This window comes from Drosophila persimilis, unplaced genomic scaffold, assembly GCF_003286085.1.
Source record: "Drosophila persimilis strain 14011-0111.01,24,50 unplaced genomic scaffold, DperRS2 tig00000793-arrow-arrow-pilon, whole genome shotgun sequence".
In the NCBI taxonomy this organism is placed as follows: domain Eukaryota; kingdom Metazoa; phylum Arthropoda; class Insecta; order Diptera; family Drosophilidae; genus Drosophila; species Drosophila persimilis.
This window is the reverse complement of record NW_020825354.1, coordinates 472742-489546: the sequence shown is the minus strand read 5'-3', so window position 1 is coordinate 489546 and position 16805 is coordinate 472742. Positions and strand designations below refer to the sequence as shown.

The 16805-nt window shown below is 45.1% G+C and overlaps 5 protein-coding genes across 6 annotated transcripts; 3 read left to right on the top strand and 2 right to left on the bottom strand.

Annotated features, from left to right (window-relative positions):
- Positions 1-8: 8 nt before the first annotated feature.
- On the top strand, positions 9-1800 carry LOC6600763 (probable tRNA N6-adenosine threonylcarbamoyltransferase, mitochondrial). The gene is made up of 2 exons (XM_002025735.2): positions 9-202; positions 267-1800. The coding sequence occupies exons 1-2, from the start codon at positions 9-11 to the stop codon at positions 1354-1356; spliced, it is 1284 nt and encodes a 427-aa protein (XP_002025771.1). The 3' UTR covers positions 1357-1800.
- Positions 1801-2449: 649 nt separating this feature from the next.
- On the bottom strand, positions 2450-5092 carry LOC6600764 (cdc42 homolog). 2 transcript variants are annotated; one of them, XM_026992834.1, is made up of 3 exons: positions 5067-5092; positions 3077-3378; positions 2450-2987 (listed from the first exon to the last, which is right to left on the bottom strand). In XM_026992834.1, exons 2-3 carry the CDS (start codon positions 3362-3364, stop codon positions 2700-2702), a joined length of 576 nt encoding a protein of 191 aa, XP_026848635.1. In that variant the 5' UTR covers positions 3365-3378; positions 5067-5092; the 3' UTR covers positions 2450-2699. The 2 variants fall into 2 exon arrangements, with proteins under 2 accessions (XP_026848635.1, XP_002025772.1); XM_002025736.2 differs by lacking the exon at positions 5067-5092 and adding an exon at positions 4189-4261.
- Positions 5093-6651: 1559 nt separating this feature from the next.
- Positions 6652-7972, top strand: LOC6600735. The gene is made up of 2 exons (XM_002025737.2): positions 6652-6750; positions 6950-7972. Exons 1-2 carry the CDS (start codon positions 6728-6730, stop codon positions 7320-7322), a joined length of 396 nt encoding a protein of 131 aa, XP_002025773.1. The 5' UTR covers positions 6652-6727; the 3' UTR covers positions 7323-7972.
- Positions 7973-8970: 998 nt separating this feature from the next.
- Positions 8971-11862, top strand: LOC6600736 (moesin/ezrin/radixin homolog 2). The gene is made up of 6 exons (XM_026992802.1): positions 8971-8985; positions 9106-9957; positions 10017-10119; positions 10185-10394; positions 10462-10698; positions 10779-11862. Exons 2-6 carry the CDS (start codon positions 9404-9406, stop codon positions 11583-11585), a joined length of 1911 nt encoding a protein of 636 aa, XP_026848603.1. The 5' UTR covers positions 8971-8985; positions 9106-9403; the 3' UTR covers positions 11586-11862.
- Positions 11863-12679: 817 nt separating this feature from the next.
- LOC6600737 (ubiquilin-1) lies at positions 12680-16493 on the bottom strand. The gene is made up of 3 exons (XM_002025739.2): positions 16320-16493; positions 14410-15913; positions 12680-14333 (listed from the first exon to the last, which is right to left on the bottom strand). The coding sequence occupies exons 1-3, from the start codon at positions 16413-16415 to the stop codon at positions 14257-14259; spliced, it is 1677 nt and encodes a 558-aa protein (XP_002025775.1). The 5' UTR covers positions 16416-16493; the 3' UTR covers positions 12680-14256.
- Between the last annotated feature and the right edge of the window lie 312 nt (positions 16494-16805).

Genomic DNA, 16805 nt, shown 5'->3' with positions numbered 1-16805 from the left:
CTTTCGTTATGGCTTATCATTTATCCAGCGCCCCGATCAGATTTCGATTCGCTGCTGGGCTAGGACTGCTGGTCCCCAGGCGACGCTTAAGCTATGTCCTGGGCATCGAAACTTCCTGCGATGACACGGGCATTGCCATTGTCGACACCGACGGGCGGGTGCACTCAAATGTCCTATACTCCCAACAGGAGTTCCACACGCGGTAAGTGCATAAGCGTGCATAATCCATATGAATATGAACTTCACCTCTATTGGCATATTCGCAGCTATGGCGGCATAATTCCTCCACGGGCTCAAGATCTGCATCGAGCGCGGATTGAGGATGCGTATAATCGTTGTCTTGTCGAGGCGGACCTCAGACCGGAGCAGCTGACGGCGATTGCTGTGACAAACCGACCTGGCCTGCCGTTGAGCCTGTTGGTCGGCCTGCGCTTCGCCCGCCACCTGGCGCGAAAGCTGCAGAAGCCACTGCTCCCGGTACATCACATGGAGGCGCATGCCCTGCAGGCGCGCATGGAGAACATATCGGCCATCAGCTTTCCCTTTCTCTGCCTGCTCATCAGCGGTGGCCACTGCCAGCTGGCCCTAGTCCGCGGCCCCGGTAGGCTGACCCTGCTCGGTCAGACACTCGACGATGCCCCCGGAGAAGCTTTCGACAAGATTGCCCGCCGCCTGCGCTTGTATGTGCTGCCACAGTATCGAGCATGGAATGGTGGGCAGGCCATCGAGCATGCCGCTCAATCGGCTGTCTGTCCAGACGCCTACGACTTCCCCCTACCGCTTGCCCAGCAGCGAAACTGCAACTTCAGCTTCGCGGGTATAAAGAACAACTCGTTCCGAGCCATCCGGGCAAGGGAGAGGCTCGAGCAGACCCCACCGGACGGCATCATCAGTAACTACAATGACTTTTGTGCGGGCCTACTGCAGGCCGTCAGTCGCCACCTAATGCACCGCACCCAGAGAGCACTAGAGTACTGCCTGCGACCGGAGAACGGGCTATTTGGCGACGCCTCGCCCACTCTGGTGGTGTCCGGGGGGGTGGCCAACAACGATGTGATCTACCGGAACATCGAGCACCTGGCCGGGCAGTACAACTGCCGGAGCTATCGCCCCTTCAAGCGCTACTGCTCAGACAATGGTGTGATGATCGCCTGGCATGGCATCGAACAACTGCTGGCGAATAGTGCACAGCATTTAAGATTCGACTACCACAACATTGACATACAGGGCTCCGCCGGATTCAAAGACTCCTCCGTTGAGGATGTGACCCGATCGGCCATCAAATGCAAGTGGATAAAGCCGCTCGACCACCTCAGAGGCAGAGCCACGGCGGAGGCCGGCCACTGCGATGCATAGACAAATTGTTAGTTTTTGTAATTTTCGTTTTTGTTTGTTTTTTATTTATAAGATTATTATCTGAAATCAATAATGTTAAATCTCTAAGATCTAGGAAAAAAAACTGTGTCAAAATTGATAATGTATACATATAAAAATATTAAAAAATGCATTAGTTCGTATTTGCTTTCTGTTTTTCTGTATTCTGTTTACGGTTTTGCGTTTTCCGTTTTCTGTTTTCTGTTTTGTGGCTGCTCTTCTGCTGGAACAACAATACAAATATTCTCTCTTGCTGGTTTTTCTTTTATTGTTATACTTTATGGATTATACATATTATTAAATATATCTATATATATATATATATATATTTATATAGATTGTAGACTTCAGTTGCGTCTCTTTCCGTTCGGCTCTCCGTCTGTCTATCTGTCCGTCCGTCTGTCTGTCTGTCTATCTCTGTGTCGCTGTGTGTGTGTTCGTTTCCTTCACATCTTTCATATATTTATGTTTATGTTTTTGTTTTGTTTTGTTGTTTATCATATTTCAATACTCATATACTTAGTTGTACACAATACGCATCGCATTCTTCGTCGTCTCATCTTGTTGGAGTTGAGTTTACCAGACTTTACTTTGTATTATATATTTTTAGTTGAATTTTTTTAGCTTTTTAAGACTCTGACTCGATTTGACAGTTGCTTGCCTCCTTTAGTTTAGCTGTTTCTTTTTTATTCTGGATTGATTTCACTTTATTTGCATTTTCCATTCAGTTATTTTGTTTTTCACTTACGAATTTGTTTTGTTGTATATATAAAGTTATATATAAATAATTTGTTTCGCTATATTGTTATTGTGTTTCATCATCTTTTCATTCTTCACTTAATTAGATAAATTGCGCCAAAAAACTATAGTGGGTGCGGAAATGGTAGGGGGTAGGCGCCCGACCCGACCTCTGGCTCTGCTTCGGGGTCGGGCGAATTGTTTTGATTTATATTTGATTCCACTTGCCATTGGATTTCGGGACTGGGCCAAGGCTAGGGCGGAAGCCTTTTGTCCGTAAGTAGAAAGATACTATTCGGACTGGGTTCAAAATGAACAGAAGCTGGTTTACTAAAACTTAACTAAAAACCAATAAAATGACAGGATATGCGGGTCTAGACACTCGGGTCTGGGACGGGGACGGGGACGCGGAACTGAAACTAGTGTAGTGCTGTAGAAGTCAATTAAAACCTTAAAACTGTTCTTGGGGGACGAAGGGGGTCTTCTATAAACTCCATAAAGGAAGAAGCAGGGCCATTGTGGTGTGGAAATAACGAAAAACACACATCATATATAGGACGAGAGAGAGAGAGAAAGAAAAAAAAAAATTATAAGAATTTGCACTTCCTTTTCTTGGTTGGTTCTGGTGGCTCCAGGGCGGCCAGTATGGCCTCATCGAAGACATTTTTCAGACCCTTTTGTGTCAGAGCCGAGCACTCCACATATTTGACGGCCTTCAGCTCTTTGGCCAGCTTCTCGCCCTGCTCCATGGTGATGGGCTTTTGCTTGTTCTTGGCCAGCTTCTCCAGTGTGCTGGTCTCGTCGCGCAAATCGATCTGTGTGCCCACCAGCAGGAATGGCGTCTTCTGGCAATGGTGCGTGATCTCAGGAACCCACTATAGACAAAAGAGGGAACCAGTTAATGTCAATGTTCATCCTCATGTGGATTCCAGTGTATTCCATTGTCGTTGTGCTCAAGACTCACCTTTTCTTTAACATTCTCAAATGAACTGGGACTGACCACCGAGAAGCAGACGAGAAAGACGTCTGTCTGCGGATAGGACAATGGGCGGAGCCTATCGTAATCCTCCTGACCGGCCGTATCGAACAGGCCCAGTGTGTAGGGCTCGCCGCCAATCATCACCGTCACCGCATAATTGTCAAAGACAGTTGGCACATATTCCGATGGAAATTTGTTGGTTGTGTAGGAGATGAGCAGGCAGGTCTTACCCACGGCTCCGTCGCCAACGACCACGCACTTGATGGTTTGCATTTTGTGGAAAACTCCTGCAAGAAAGTGATAGCAAACGATTCAAACTACTCTTCAAAACAGTATCAAATCAGTTGGGAGAGGGAGAGAGAAGGCCGGGACAATCGAGTGTTTTCATATCGAGTGAACCTGTGACACTGTGCTCACCCGCACCCGCACCCGCACCAGCACCAGCACCCCTTCTTCCAGCTCAATTATTGAACACAAAGACACCACACCACAACACCACTCGCACCAGCTACTTATGTATGGGCTCCGTCTTAATTACTTTCACACACACAAGGCAGGGACGGAACGGGGGCCCATCGGGAACTTGAAACATCCGGGGGGACGGGGGAATTACTTTGCTAGACTGTATTGCAGACAACGACATAAAGCTGCCCAATTTTTTCAAGCTCTAAAAGAAAGGACAACCACCGACCATTAGGTATCGATTGCTTCTCGCTAGATGCACGTACATTTATCTAAGTAAGCCTATTGCGGACGAAAATAAGAGATATGGAAACATCTCAAGATTAAGCCCAAAAGAATAAACCCCAGTCCGTGATTGGTGGCGTAGCTCCAGCTCTATTACGGTTCGGTATACAGGTGTTTATGCACAGACTAATGATTAAATCCGTTCGGTTAAGTCGGAAATGTTCCGTTCTAGATTTGTTTCTCCGTTAATAACATCGAAGGGCAAAGACGTTCCTTTAAAGCACTATGTATATTTCCACTGATGGATAGGAGTAGATGGTCCGGTCCCCTTCTGCTTCGAAAACAGCGCTGGGGCAGTGGTGTGTGCGAGAGCGTGGGTGCGGTCCTTGCTTGCAGCAACAGCAACTTACGCGACTCCGAATAGAGGCGAGGGTGGGTTCTGGCATGGGCTAGTGGCTAGGCCAACGGTTGGGATCAGTAGTAGCTGTTTACTGCGTCAACGACGACACTTGCTGCCTTATCGGGGCGCGAAGAAATTGTATCTGAGAGAGCAGCAGACCACCGCACAATCGGCCCGCCAGCGATGACTCAAACAGAACGAGCAGAAAGCAGAAAAGCGAAATACAATGTAGATAAGCCCAGACAGCAGCAAAATTCTAATGTGAAACCCACACACACACTCCCATACAGAGCAGAGTCGCATAACTTCGGTGAGTTGGTGTGTGTGTGTGTGTTTCTGTGTGTGTGCGGTGTTGCGTGTATGAATGCGTTTAAATGCAGTTTTTTACTACATATGTATCTTGACGCCGACTGCCACTGCGACAGCGGCTGTAACTGCAGTTACAAGAGCGGGCAATATGCTAATTTATTTGGACGCAGACCATCTGCACATGTGTGGTACCCGTCATGTAAACTTGTTTTTTGCCAAAAACACAAAAATACACACACACACATGTACTGTCTGCCATATACAGTTAATAGAAAGCCCAGCACACTATTTACAAATTGAAGACGCATTGATTGGAATCCACAAAAAACAAAAAAGAGGAATATAATGATATTCGGAACCAATCATTTGTCACTGAGACACACCATCTCACTCACACACAAGCACACACACACGCAAGCACGCCCCATAGAAGCAGCCAAGAAGCAGTCATCGATAACGTTCCGTGTTCGTTCACTTTTCACTTCAGAATTTTCTCCTTTCTTTTTGTTGGTAATTTGTAAGTTTTGAAGCTTGGTTACCGGGTATACTTAATAGCTTTGCCACACTGATTTTACTTACAATTTATTGTAATTCTGCTTGATAGTACGTCCGTTCTATTTCTTTTTCTTTTTTGGAGTGGGTTGGGTATGGAAAACTACTATTTTTCTTTTGTGTGTTCGTGTTCTCTCCAGCGGACTTTTCGATAAAAATATACGGTCCCATTTTCAAAATATACCGTAAATATACTGACGAATTATTCAAGTTCCGTCGTACATATCCTCGTTTTTTATATTCCGTCGAATATGACTAACTAGATGGAACCCTCAGCCATGCCATAATTTTTTCCGATTTATAAATCAATACTTGATTATCTTATTCTAAATACTTGCTTGTATTGGATATTGTCTAAAAAAGGGTTTAGCGAAAAAGATCAAACAAATAAAATGTAATAAAGCGTAAGAGAAAAATTTTTCATATTGCTCAATTTAGATATTTCGTTAAATAATGCTGACTAACTAAAACTCTTAGCTCTACCCACTTAATTTAAGGACATTGATGAATACATTTTCTGCAAGATAAGCTACTTTTAAGTACTCCTTTTATTGTATTGTGTCTAAAACAAGGTTTCAACAAAAAGGTCAACAAAATAACAGTGGAAACGTAAGTGAGTATGGAATGTCCCGTCATTTCTTACTTATAGCATGTCAACCGGAGTATGGACACTTGTATACCCTACTTCATTAATTTAATATGAAGATACTGTTTTCCCAGCTGTTTTAAAATGTTCTTAATAAAGACGTTTTCGCAGATTAATATGTTTTAAACATATTCGTGCATATGAGCAGTGTCTTGTTTTTATATCTCGATTCCAAGACCTATTCTTGGTCTCTAGAATACAATAAACGGTAAATTTTCATTGAAATAGCTTTAAAACAGAGACTAACTAGCTTTTGCATATATTGGAGCTTGAAATGACAAACATAACCTGAATTCTATAAGATCCTTTTCCCTAGGGTATGCAGAACTTTGTTCAATCCGCGCCATCTTGAAGGACAATGCTGCCGCCCATACAATTTCAATGTTGCCATAGGACGTAAGAAAAGATAAGTGAGTATGGTATGTAGGGACATTGCTAAGCTGAAGGGACATTGTGGCGAGAAAAAAAGATATCCCATTACAAAGAAAAGATCAGGTTCCAACAAACTTGAGCGCCAAAGATAAATTTTTTGAAAGTGAATGAGCGACAAGGATTTAAATGCAATCCATTGGAATAAATGATGCACGGATGTACGATTTGAGAGAGCGAAAATTCAAAAAAACCAGCGTATGGAAGTTTCTTTACCCTTTGTTTTTAAAAATTCAATTTAATTGATTGATGAAATTGATAAAATATACCATTATATACCGGTATACCGTATATAGCATATGACGAAGTATGACGAAGCGTAGTGTTGCCACTGTACCGAAATATGTTCACCAGACCCGGCACAACATAACTGGTATATTGAAATTAACCTATTATGTTTTTTCAATAGAATCAACAGAACATTATTAACGTAAAATTCGTCAGATACTGAAGGCTTATTCAGTAACTTCTAATGCTAATATTTATTTCACCAACCGTGCGTTTTGGTTCATCCAACGCTGGTTCTTAAGACACGCGGTCACACTGTCAAAACAGAAGAAAAGAACAGAAAAGAACTGGCCCAGCCAGTTTAATTTACTGGCAACAGAACGGAATGGCTGGATTTCTAAAGACAAGGTGAGCCAAGAGCTGGTGCAAGTGCAAGTGCATCTTGAGGATGCTTTAAGGCATCGAGTATCGATGAGCCTGCGGAGTGAACTAGACGATTGTGATGGGTGGGGAGTTAATGAGTGCGCAGTTTGGTTTCGTATAAGCCTGGTAGCACAAAAATAAATACATCTGATTGTGATTTGAACATCTGTTCTTTCTGCCCTAGAAAACGCAGTCGTGAGGATGACCTACCATGCGAGTCCACGCCCCTCTCCAAGAGGATTAACAATCTTCATTTGAACTACGACGATGGCAACAGCAGCAGCAGCAGCAGCTGCAGCATACCGACTCAGCTAAATGACTACAACAATTACAATACAGTGCCTGTGATCGTTGGTGGGCCTGCAGCCGCAGCCGCGGGCGCACCAGCAGCAGCAGCGGTGGCCGGGGCTACCAATGCAATTGATATCCTAAATGGAGACGGAACAATATATGGATATAGACCTGAGCTAGGTCCCGACCAAAATCCCTATTACTATGATAAGAACAAAATGCTATATGACTTGCATGTCGAGCGTGTCAAGCGGAACACTCACTAGACTTGGTACTTATGTATAGGCAGAAAGATTAGGATGGACTTGTGGCATGCTGTCTGAAACTTTAAGCAAACCGATGCACTAGCTACAACTTCAAATACACACTTTAAGCAGGGAAAATTACACTTGCCACAAGCATGAGCATACACCCACCTACATTCACACACACACACACACACCAATCAGTCTAGTACAGGACAAAAGAATCAGATGTCATGTCAGCCTTAGTGCCAATCGAAGCTCAGATTGCATTGCCAAGTCCGAAATTGTATCATTTGTAATTGTAGTGTTATGGTAGCTGTTAAAAATTGTGGTATTCTGTGTGTGGAGTAAGCTACGGACCCAAATTACTCATGTAATTCTACATATGTGAGGTAAAATGGCAAAGTAACAATCAGTAACGCACTATATCCATCTTAAATTTCCATTCTGGCACATTTAGTCTAAGCATTTATTGTATGATAGTTCATTAAGTTGTAACCAAGTACATATACTAAGATCTGAAGAAGTCGAAGTTTTTTGAATTTTGGCGCTTTGACAGTGTCATGCACAAGTCTTCCGACGTCTATCATTTCGCAGCACTGACATTATATAGTTATTCTTGTACCGGAGCGGAGGGAAAATGTTTCATTAAAAATGTATCCGACAATGAATTGCGTTATATTTCTGAAAATGTAAGAACAAAGAACAAATTGTAAATTAATGAAAATATATAAAAAATAAATTACAACTAAAAAATCTGGTCACACTCGATTCTTTATCCATGCAGTGATGCCAAATCAGTCTTTTTCCTTTCAGATTTAGACATAGCGGGAAAATATTGAAAACAGTGGGCATCGGGAATTCATCTCAAAATGAAACCAATTAATTAATGAATGGGTAGTACTGTATAGTAAATGATAAATCTGCTTACTTGGTTTTCTCGAAACAACGAGATTGTGTATGCGAATATGGATTTTCGCAATTCGAAGAGATTCAAAACTTTTTGTTTTAATTCTAGCTGTTTTTGTGTGTTATGTTTAAGTCCATCTAGCTTTATTTTACAAAAAAATATGTCAGCACTGGCAATGCAAGGCTAATCGTCATTAAAAAGTGCCCTGTTAATTTATTGCATTAATCCAATAATCCAATAAAAGCAATTATGTACATTGAGCCAATCAAGTAGAAAATAGATTTATTAATCGTATAAAATTATGTGGGCATGGCAAAATGTTTTAGTTAGTTAATAATATTTGACGGAATATCAAAATGGAACAATAGGAACGACTAAACTCTTTCGTTTGTTTTGTTTGACCATTTTCGCTAAAACCACTTTACGAAAAATGCAATAAAAGCAAGTGTTAACAAAAAACTCGTCATTTAGAAAATAGATTCAGTAATCGGATAAAATTATGTGGGCGTGGCTAAATGTTCTATATAGTCAGTAATAATCCACGGAATATCAAAAACGAGGAATATGTAAAATAGAACTTGAATTCGTCAGTATATTTACGGTATATTTTTAAATGAGACGGTATGTTTCGGTATATTTCTGTGGGTCGGACGGTATATTTTATCGATAAGCAATAAACACAATTAACATTATAAATTATTATAAACAATTAAATGAAGTGCGAGTTTCCTTGCTTTTTTTTCGTCAAAAATAAATACTTCAACTATTTCATTGGTGAGTGAGCCTGCTGCACACTGCTTGTCCGCTCTCCAGGCCAAGTGCGCAGCCTTTCGTTAAATATTGAGTGTGACGGGCGTGCAGTAGCATATTATATTGTTGTCTTTTTGTACGTAGCCGCCTTCAGCAGACAATTGCCAAAAGCAGCAACCCATTTCACTGCAACATGACCGTGTGTAAATGTGCAGAGAGATGTGCAACAAAGGATCGTAGGAGTAGCATCGCTAACACCAGCAACCAGGGGGCGAACCACTAAAAACGACCGAAATAGCACGCAACAAGTTCTTATACGAGTCGAGAAGCACAAAACATCGATACACAGCCACCCATATATACGAGTGTATAGATAACTGCACACCACACTTAATTACATATATACATCATAATCATCACATAATCGGCAGTGAATGAAGCAATGAGCCCGTTCGGGTCCAAGAAGAATCGTTCCTTGTCCGTGCGGGTGAGCACATTTGACTCCGAGCTGGAGTTCAAACTGGAGCCGCGCGCCTCGGGCCAAGACCTTTTCGATCTCGTCTGCCGCACCATCGGATTGCGGGAATCGTGGTACTTTGGGCTACAGTATGTGGACACACGCAACAATGTCTCCTGGCTAAAAATGGACAAGAAGGTGAAGGATCAGCGGGTCGAGCTGCATGCCAACAACAACATCTACGTTTTCAGTTTCTATGCCAAATTCTTTCCGGAGAATGTCAGCGAGGAGCTGATCCAGGAGATCACCCAGCACCTCTTCTTCCTGCAAGTCAAGCAGAGCATCCTCTCCATGGACATCTATTGTCGGCCAGAGGCCTCTGTCCTGCTAGCCTCCTATGCAGTCCACGTCCAGTACGGGCCCTACGACTACGAGACCTACAAGGACGGCATGCTGGCCGGGGGCGAGCTGCTGCCAAAGGGTGTGACCGACCAGTACCAAATGACGCCCGAGATGTGGGAGGAGCGCATCAAGACCTGGTCAGTATGCACACTACATACAAATAACGAGAAGCTAATCAATTTCGACCCATTCTCAGGTACATGGACCACGAGCCAATGACGCGAGATGAGGTCGAAATGGAGTATCTGAAAATTGCCCAAGATCTGGACATGTACGGTGTCAACTACTTTCCTATTACAGTAAGTCCCAAACGTCGCTGTTCGTGTCATTACCCATATCGTCTTCATCATCATTCACTCGACAGAATAAGAACAAAACCAAATTGTGGCTGGGAGTCACGGCCGTGGGACTGAACATCTACGATGAGCGTGATAAGCTAACGCCAAAGACAACGTTCCAATGGAACGAGATACGGCACGTCAGCTTCGATGACAAAAAGTTCACCATTCGCCTGGTGGATGCCAAGGTCTCGAACTTTATATTTTACTCGGTGGATCTGCACATCAACAAAATGGTAGTGTATTTGGTATTATAAATGCCTCGACTGTGCTAATGTCCTTTTGTCCCCTTCGTCCTTCCAGATACTCGACCTGTGCAAGGGCAACCATGATTTGTACATGAGACGCCGCAAGCCGGACACAATGGAGATTCAGCAGATGAAGGCCCAGGCCAAGGATGAGAAGCAGCGCAGACAGATCGAGCGCAAGAAGTTCATCAGGGAGAAGAAGCTGCGCGAGAAGGCCGAACAAGATCGCTACGAGCTGGAGAAGAGCTTTGAGCACCTTCAGAACGAGATGCGCATGGCGAGCGATGCGTTGGTAACTGAATCAAACAGTTTTGGAGCACACAATACCCAGTCCTATAATGAACAATCAATCTTGTCCAATTGTTTTGCTAGCGCCGTTCCGAGGAGACCAAGGAGCTGTACTTCGAGAAGAGTCGCGTCAATGAGGAGCAGATGCAGCTGACGGAATGCAAGGCCAACCACTTCAAGACCGAAATGGATCGACTCCGCGAGCGCCAGATGAAGATCGAGCGGGAGAAGCACGACCTGGAGAAGAAGATACGCGACGCCGACTTCTTTGTCCACCAACTGACGGTGGAGAACGACAAGCGTGAGGCCGAAACCGAGAAGCTCAAGAAGGAGCTCATCTGTGCCAAGATGGCTGAGCGCGAGGCCACCGCCCGCCTGCTGCACTTCCTCAACAGCGGACGCAAATCCTCAACGGACAGCCTGCTCACCGCCTCCACCGTATCCAATGCGGTCAATACATCCTCCAGCCTGGCGGCGATCAGTACGCCCTCGCTAACCACGAGTAGCTCCACCAATGACATGGAAACGGCCGGCGGTGCCGATCTAACCACGTCCGCATCACACTATCTAGTTCAGGGGGACAACTCGAGCGGCATTTCCGATGACTTTGAGCCAAAGGAGTTCATACTCACCGACAACGAAATGGAGCAGATCACCAACGAAATGGAGCGCAACCATTTGGAGTATCTGCGCAAGTCCAAGAAGCAGGTGCAGAACCAGCTGCAGACCCTCCGCTCCGAGATCGCACCACACAAGATCGAAGAGAACCAGAGCAACCTCGACATACTCAGTGAGGCCCAAATTAAGGCCGGTGAAAATAAATACTCAACGCTCAAGAAGCTCAAATCCGGCTCGACCAAGGCCCGTGTGGCCTTCTTCGAGGAGCTCTGACCTCTGCACCTCCCAGCCGTCAGCCCAATACCGATCCAAGACTACTCTCTCTTACGTTTGGGGGTTCTAATGCGTCTAATGTGTGCGTAGGGAGTGCGTTTCTAATTTGTGTAAAGCTTTTAATGTGTGTTGGATGATTGATTGATCGAGTGTTGTGCATAGATATTAATTCGTATTCGATTGTATACTCAAGCCGCTGCTGTAATAAAAAAAACAACCAAGGACCAAGACCTAGGCCACACGAACATGTGGGCTGGGCCCAAAAGTACATACACGATCCTGTTTTGATTTATTTAGTTTGCGACGAAGAGGAGGACCGCCCAGCAAAGTACTTGCTCAATGAAACAGATATTCTCAGCAATGTAGGCCCTCCTCTAGGCCTACACAACGGAACCAACGATCGACGGCTGCTTAAAGTCGGAAATGAAGACGGCCTGTTCCAAGGGCATATAGATGAGCAGATGTCTCGGGGGAGATGATATTTCGTCCCTTTCACATGCACCTTGGGCCTGGGCATGCCCCAATAGGCCGTGTAGGCGCTATCGATGGCCACATAAGCATTGAACAATCGTGGATATTCCAGAACATTCCGCCGCCATGCAGCCACAGAAGGCCGAAGCAACGCCGCCAATGCTCAGGCAAATAATCCATAGGGAGAACCACATCACGCTACCTCTTTGTCATCTTATGGCTGAATTATATAGATTCCCATGGCGTTTATCATTGGATAGAATTTGTCAAAAGCCTGCATCAGAAATTTATCCGGCTGAAGGCGTATTAACAGCGAGGACGAAGCTATCCCATCTGAGGGATGAGCGGATGTTACTCCTCTTCTGGGACGGCGTGGTACACGTCCTCCGCCTTGCCATTAACTATTTTAACTGTGTTTTAATCGAAGTTAATGTTAGTGGCACCTCCAGCAGATGACAGCGTGTTTTCGCATATTTCCGAGGGTTTCAGGAAGCAACAGGAGATTCGCTGCCCATTTCCTGGCCGCCTTCTGACAAAATCTCTGGAATATCATCTTCCTGTCACTGGCTTTGGGGCAACGTGACGTGTTTCCGGCTAGGAACAAAAGTAGAACAAAATAGAGATGCCCATTTCTTGGTCTAATCTAAACCAAAGCAGCTTTATTATCATTTTAAAACATGTGACCATTTACATAATATTACTTAGTTTCATTTTTCCATCTCGTTAAACAAATAAACGTATATAGCTCCGACGCTCCTTTTGTCACACCACTCCCGCTCTCCCTGCGCCAACACCACCGCCCTTGCCGTCACTGTGTCCAGGCGCTGGACAGGCTTGGACCGGCTACTAGCCGCTTTGGCCCACTCTCCTCACTCCGACCTGTTGGTGGCGGCGAGTGGCGATATTTTATAGTTAAAGTACTTACAGATTATACAAATAGACTTTATAGTTTATATATAAACATAATGGGAAAACAAAAAAAAAAGAGGGCAGCTGGGATTGAAATGCAGTGGAAATAAAGAGGAAAGAAAAGAAACAAACAAAAATATGATGCCACACACCACATACTCGTTACTTGTACTCGTCTCGACCGAAGATTGGCCCGAAAACAGAAGAAATCCGCCATTAGTTACAGTTACAAACAAACAAGATATGATGCATAATAATATTCAAGATTAATACATTTTGTTATCGTTTTGGTTTTTCGTGTGTTTGCTTTACTAAATAATTTCAAATTGGCTTTTTTTGTTTGTTTTTGTTTTACGTCTTTTTGTTAACACCATTGGAATATTGTGTGATAGAATTGAACATATATGTATACATACAATACATACGCTTATGTATCTAACAAATGTGAGGGAGGAAATGTGTAGAGAGGAAAGGAACAGGAGCGGGCGACCGGGGGGATCGGGGGCGCAAGGACAAACAAAATGTATTGTATATTGTAGCATGTATAACTGACCACCATGACCACGCCTGACGTCTTCATTCTCTTTATGCACAAAGTGCACGTGTAATTACTCTTGTCTGCCAATGTATGTTTATCTAAATATGTATGTGTTTCTGTGTGTGTGTGTGTGCCAATAGTTCAACCATTTCCGCTTTCAACTTATAAAAAAAAAAAATCAAATATCAACTACGAATCCTTTCCCTTTCGATACTTTGGTATGGGGGTTCTCTTTCTGAATCTCTCCCTCTATATATATATATAAATATATATAGATATATATATATATGTACTTATGTATCTCTTATATTGTCCACCCGTCCCCCATTACGCACTCTTCATAACCCAGGCGTGAGCGTCGGCTTCATCTTCTCTTTTGTATGTTTTTACTGTGTGTTGAATTGATGGGAGGTAATTTCCCAATCAGTGTATGAAAATGCGCCCGGATCTAGCCAATCCAGAGCTTAAATTGTAGTATAGTTGTGTAGGCTTTGTATGTTTTTTTTTGTTTGAATTCTGATGTGGGTGTGGAAGCCGGTAACGCCTGTGTCATTCTCCCTCTAAGGGGTCTCTTTCTTTTCTGTTATCGCTCTCCGTCTCGCTTTTTTTTGTATCTCTCTCTCTCTCTCTCGCTCTCACATAGTCTCCGTCTCAGGGGCGGCTATAAGTGTCTAGGTATAGTTGTAGTGCGTAGATATATAGACAGGTTGTATACAATGTTGAAGGTTGTTGTTGGGAGGTGGTTTAGCGATGTTAACTCAGGGACAGTTGATTCACGGCCAGGAGACGCTCCACCGCCGCATTGATGTCCCCGAATGTGGCAATCAGAGCTGTACCAAAAACAGAATGGATAAACGATTTAGTGGATAAATAACAATGCTATGCTGTGCTGATATCGCTTCTTACCCTGCAAATTGGCATCACGGTTGCCAAATCCCATGGCCGCTAGCTGCTCCAGCTGCGATTGGTAGCGCACCTCTGGCGGCTGCGTGCCGTCCGCATTGGTGGACATGCCGTTCAGCATACGCGTCATGAAATCGTTGAAGAGCTGGGCGTTGGGTCCGCCGCCCGGTGCCAGGGCAGGAGCTGATGAATTAACGCTGCTGTTGCCAGCATTTGGTACGCTGCTGTTCGACAAGGAGATGTTGTTGGTGCTGGTGGGTGCAGTGCGGCTGTTGAGAGCACCATCGCCACTGGCCGGATCAGTGTTGATGCCGGGAGGTGGCGGCGGAATGCCCATAGTGCCGACCAGGCCGGGAGCGGCACTGCGCAGCTGCTCCATGCCTTGCTGGATCTGTAGAATGGCGTTCATGGCATCCGGATTGGTCAGCATGTTCATCACCTCGGGATTCTGCATCTGTGCCATAAACTGCGGCATCATCTGGCGCACCTGCTCCTGCAGGGCGGGATTGTTGGAAAGCAGGGGACTGCTGCTTAGGAGGCGCGAAGCCATGTCCGGATCCTGCGACATGGAGTCCATCATGGAACGTGTGTACGGGGCATTCAGGAGGTTCTGCATCATGGTCGGATTGTCAGCCATCTGTTGGAGCAGGCTGCGCATGGCCGGCGTATTCAGTACGTTATTCGGTGGCTGATCCCCAGTGCGATTCGCCTGGCCTGTGGGGCCATTTGTAGAGGAGTTGGTACCATTGCCAGTGGCTGTGCCGCTGCCGCCCCATGGATTGGGTAGTGGGTTGCGGTTCTCAGTGCCCTGCTGGGGATTGGCGGCAGCCGCTCCGCCGCCCTCGACGAGCCCGGCAAAGGGATTGCGCCCGAAGGACTCTGTGGCGGCATTCATCATGGGCTCCTGGATGTCACGATAGATACGCTGCAAGGCACTGTAGCCGCCTGGCACCGACTCCAGATTGGACATGGCCCGATCGTGCGAGCGCATCAGCTCCTGCAGCATCGATGGGTTGCGGGCCAGCTCCATGGTCTGGCGCAGCAGATCGGGATTGTTGAGCATGTGCGTGATCTCGGGATTGCGCTGCATCAGGTCCTGCATCTGCGGATTCGAGGTAATCAGCTGGCGCATGGTGTCCGGGTTGTTCATCATCTGCTGGACCAGGGGATTGTCCATCAGGGAGCGCAGCATGTCCCCGTTGTTAAGTAGCTCGTTCTGCATGCGTGCCTGCAGATCCATAAAGGTGTTCGATCCGGCACCCAGGGCCTCCATGCCTGCCAAGCCACCGAACTGGTTCAGGCCGAAGGGCGTCTGACGCACATCGGCGGGAGCACGGGCCGGCGCTTCGTTGTTGCGCGTCGGCGACTTTATCACCAGATGCACCGTCAGCTGGTCCTTGATGTTGTGCATCTTGAGCGTATCAGTGTCTTTCATGATTTTACCTGCGAAAATCAGCACCAATTGCTCCGGCTCTGCCTCAAATTTTTGTCCAACCAGAATCTTGAACTGAAAAAAACACGAAAGGAACGGAAGAGAACGTGAGATGTGGAATATGACGTTGCTGATCCACACCAGAAGACCGCTTCCGGGTGGGTGGATCCTCAAGGTCTGGGACAAGCAGCAAAGCAAACAATCTCGCGAGCAAAACAGCGCTCGCTTTGTATGCACACGCACTCGCGCCCGCACATACACACGCACACACGCTCGCACACACATACAGGCAGACACACCGAGGGGAAGCAAAAAGCCATTTGCACTTTGCCACCCTTTTTTTTCTTTTGAGTCGCTTCGAAAAAATGCACTGTACTTTGGGTTAATTGTGTGGCATGGCATATTTGAGTCGGCAGCGGAAGGAGGGGAACGAACCACCGACTCACATGCCCGGTTGGGTCACAAGGTGTCGTGTACTCACATCTTTTATTCCAGAATCTTCATCAACTTCAACAGTTTTCTTGTCCTTTGGCGTTTTTACAACCACGTTGATACGTTTACTGCCGCCTTCCGCCATTTCGATTGTGCAGTAAGCTAATTGCTCTCGTTTTTGATGTTTACGGACGCTTATTTATTTTGCGAAATGAAATTATAGTAGTGACTACCAATTTGAATTGCTGTAAAAATATATACGTGTTTTCAAAGTAGATTATTTTCCATTTGATGAAAAGTAATTCGTCACTATCTTACACAGGCACACACACACAACAATCTGAAATGTCATTCATACACGCCAGGGTTGTCGATAGGGTATCGATATACATCGATATTTTATATCAAATTATTGATGCTGAGTAGCGACAAATTTTTTAAGCGGTTAATTTAACCTTTGCAAGGTATGTATATGAAAAAATTATGTTCTCATTAAAATCACATTAACTTTGTTAGAAGCTCGCATTCAAAAATG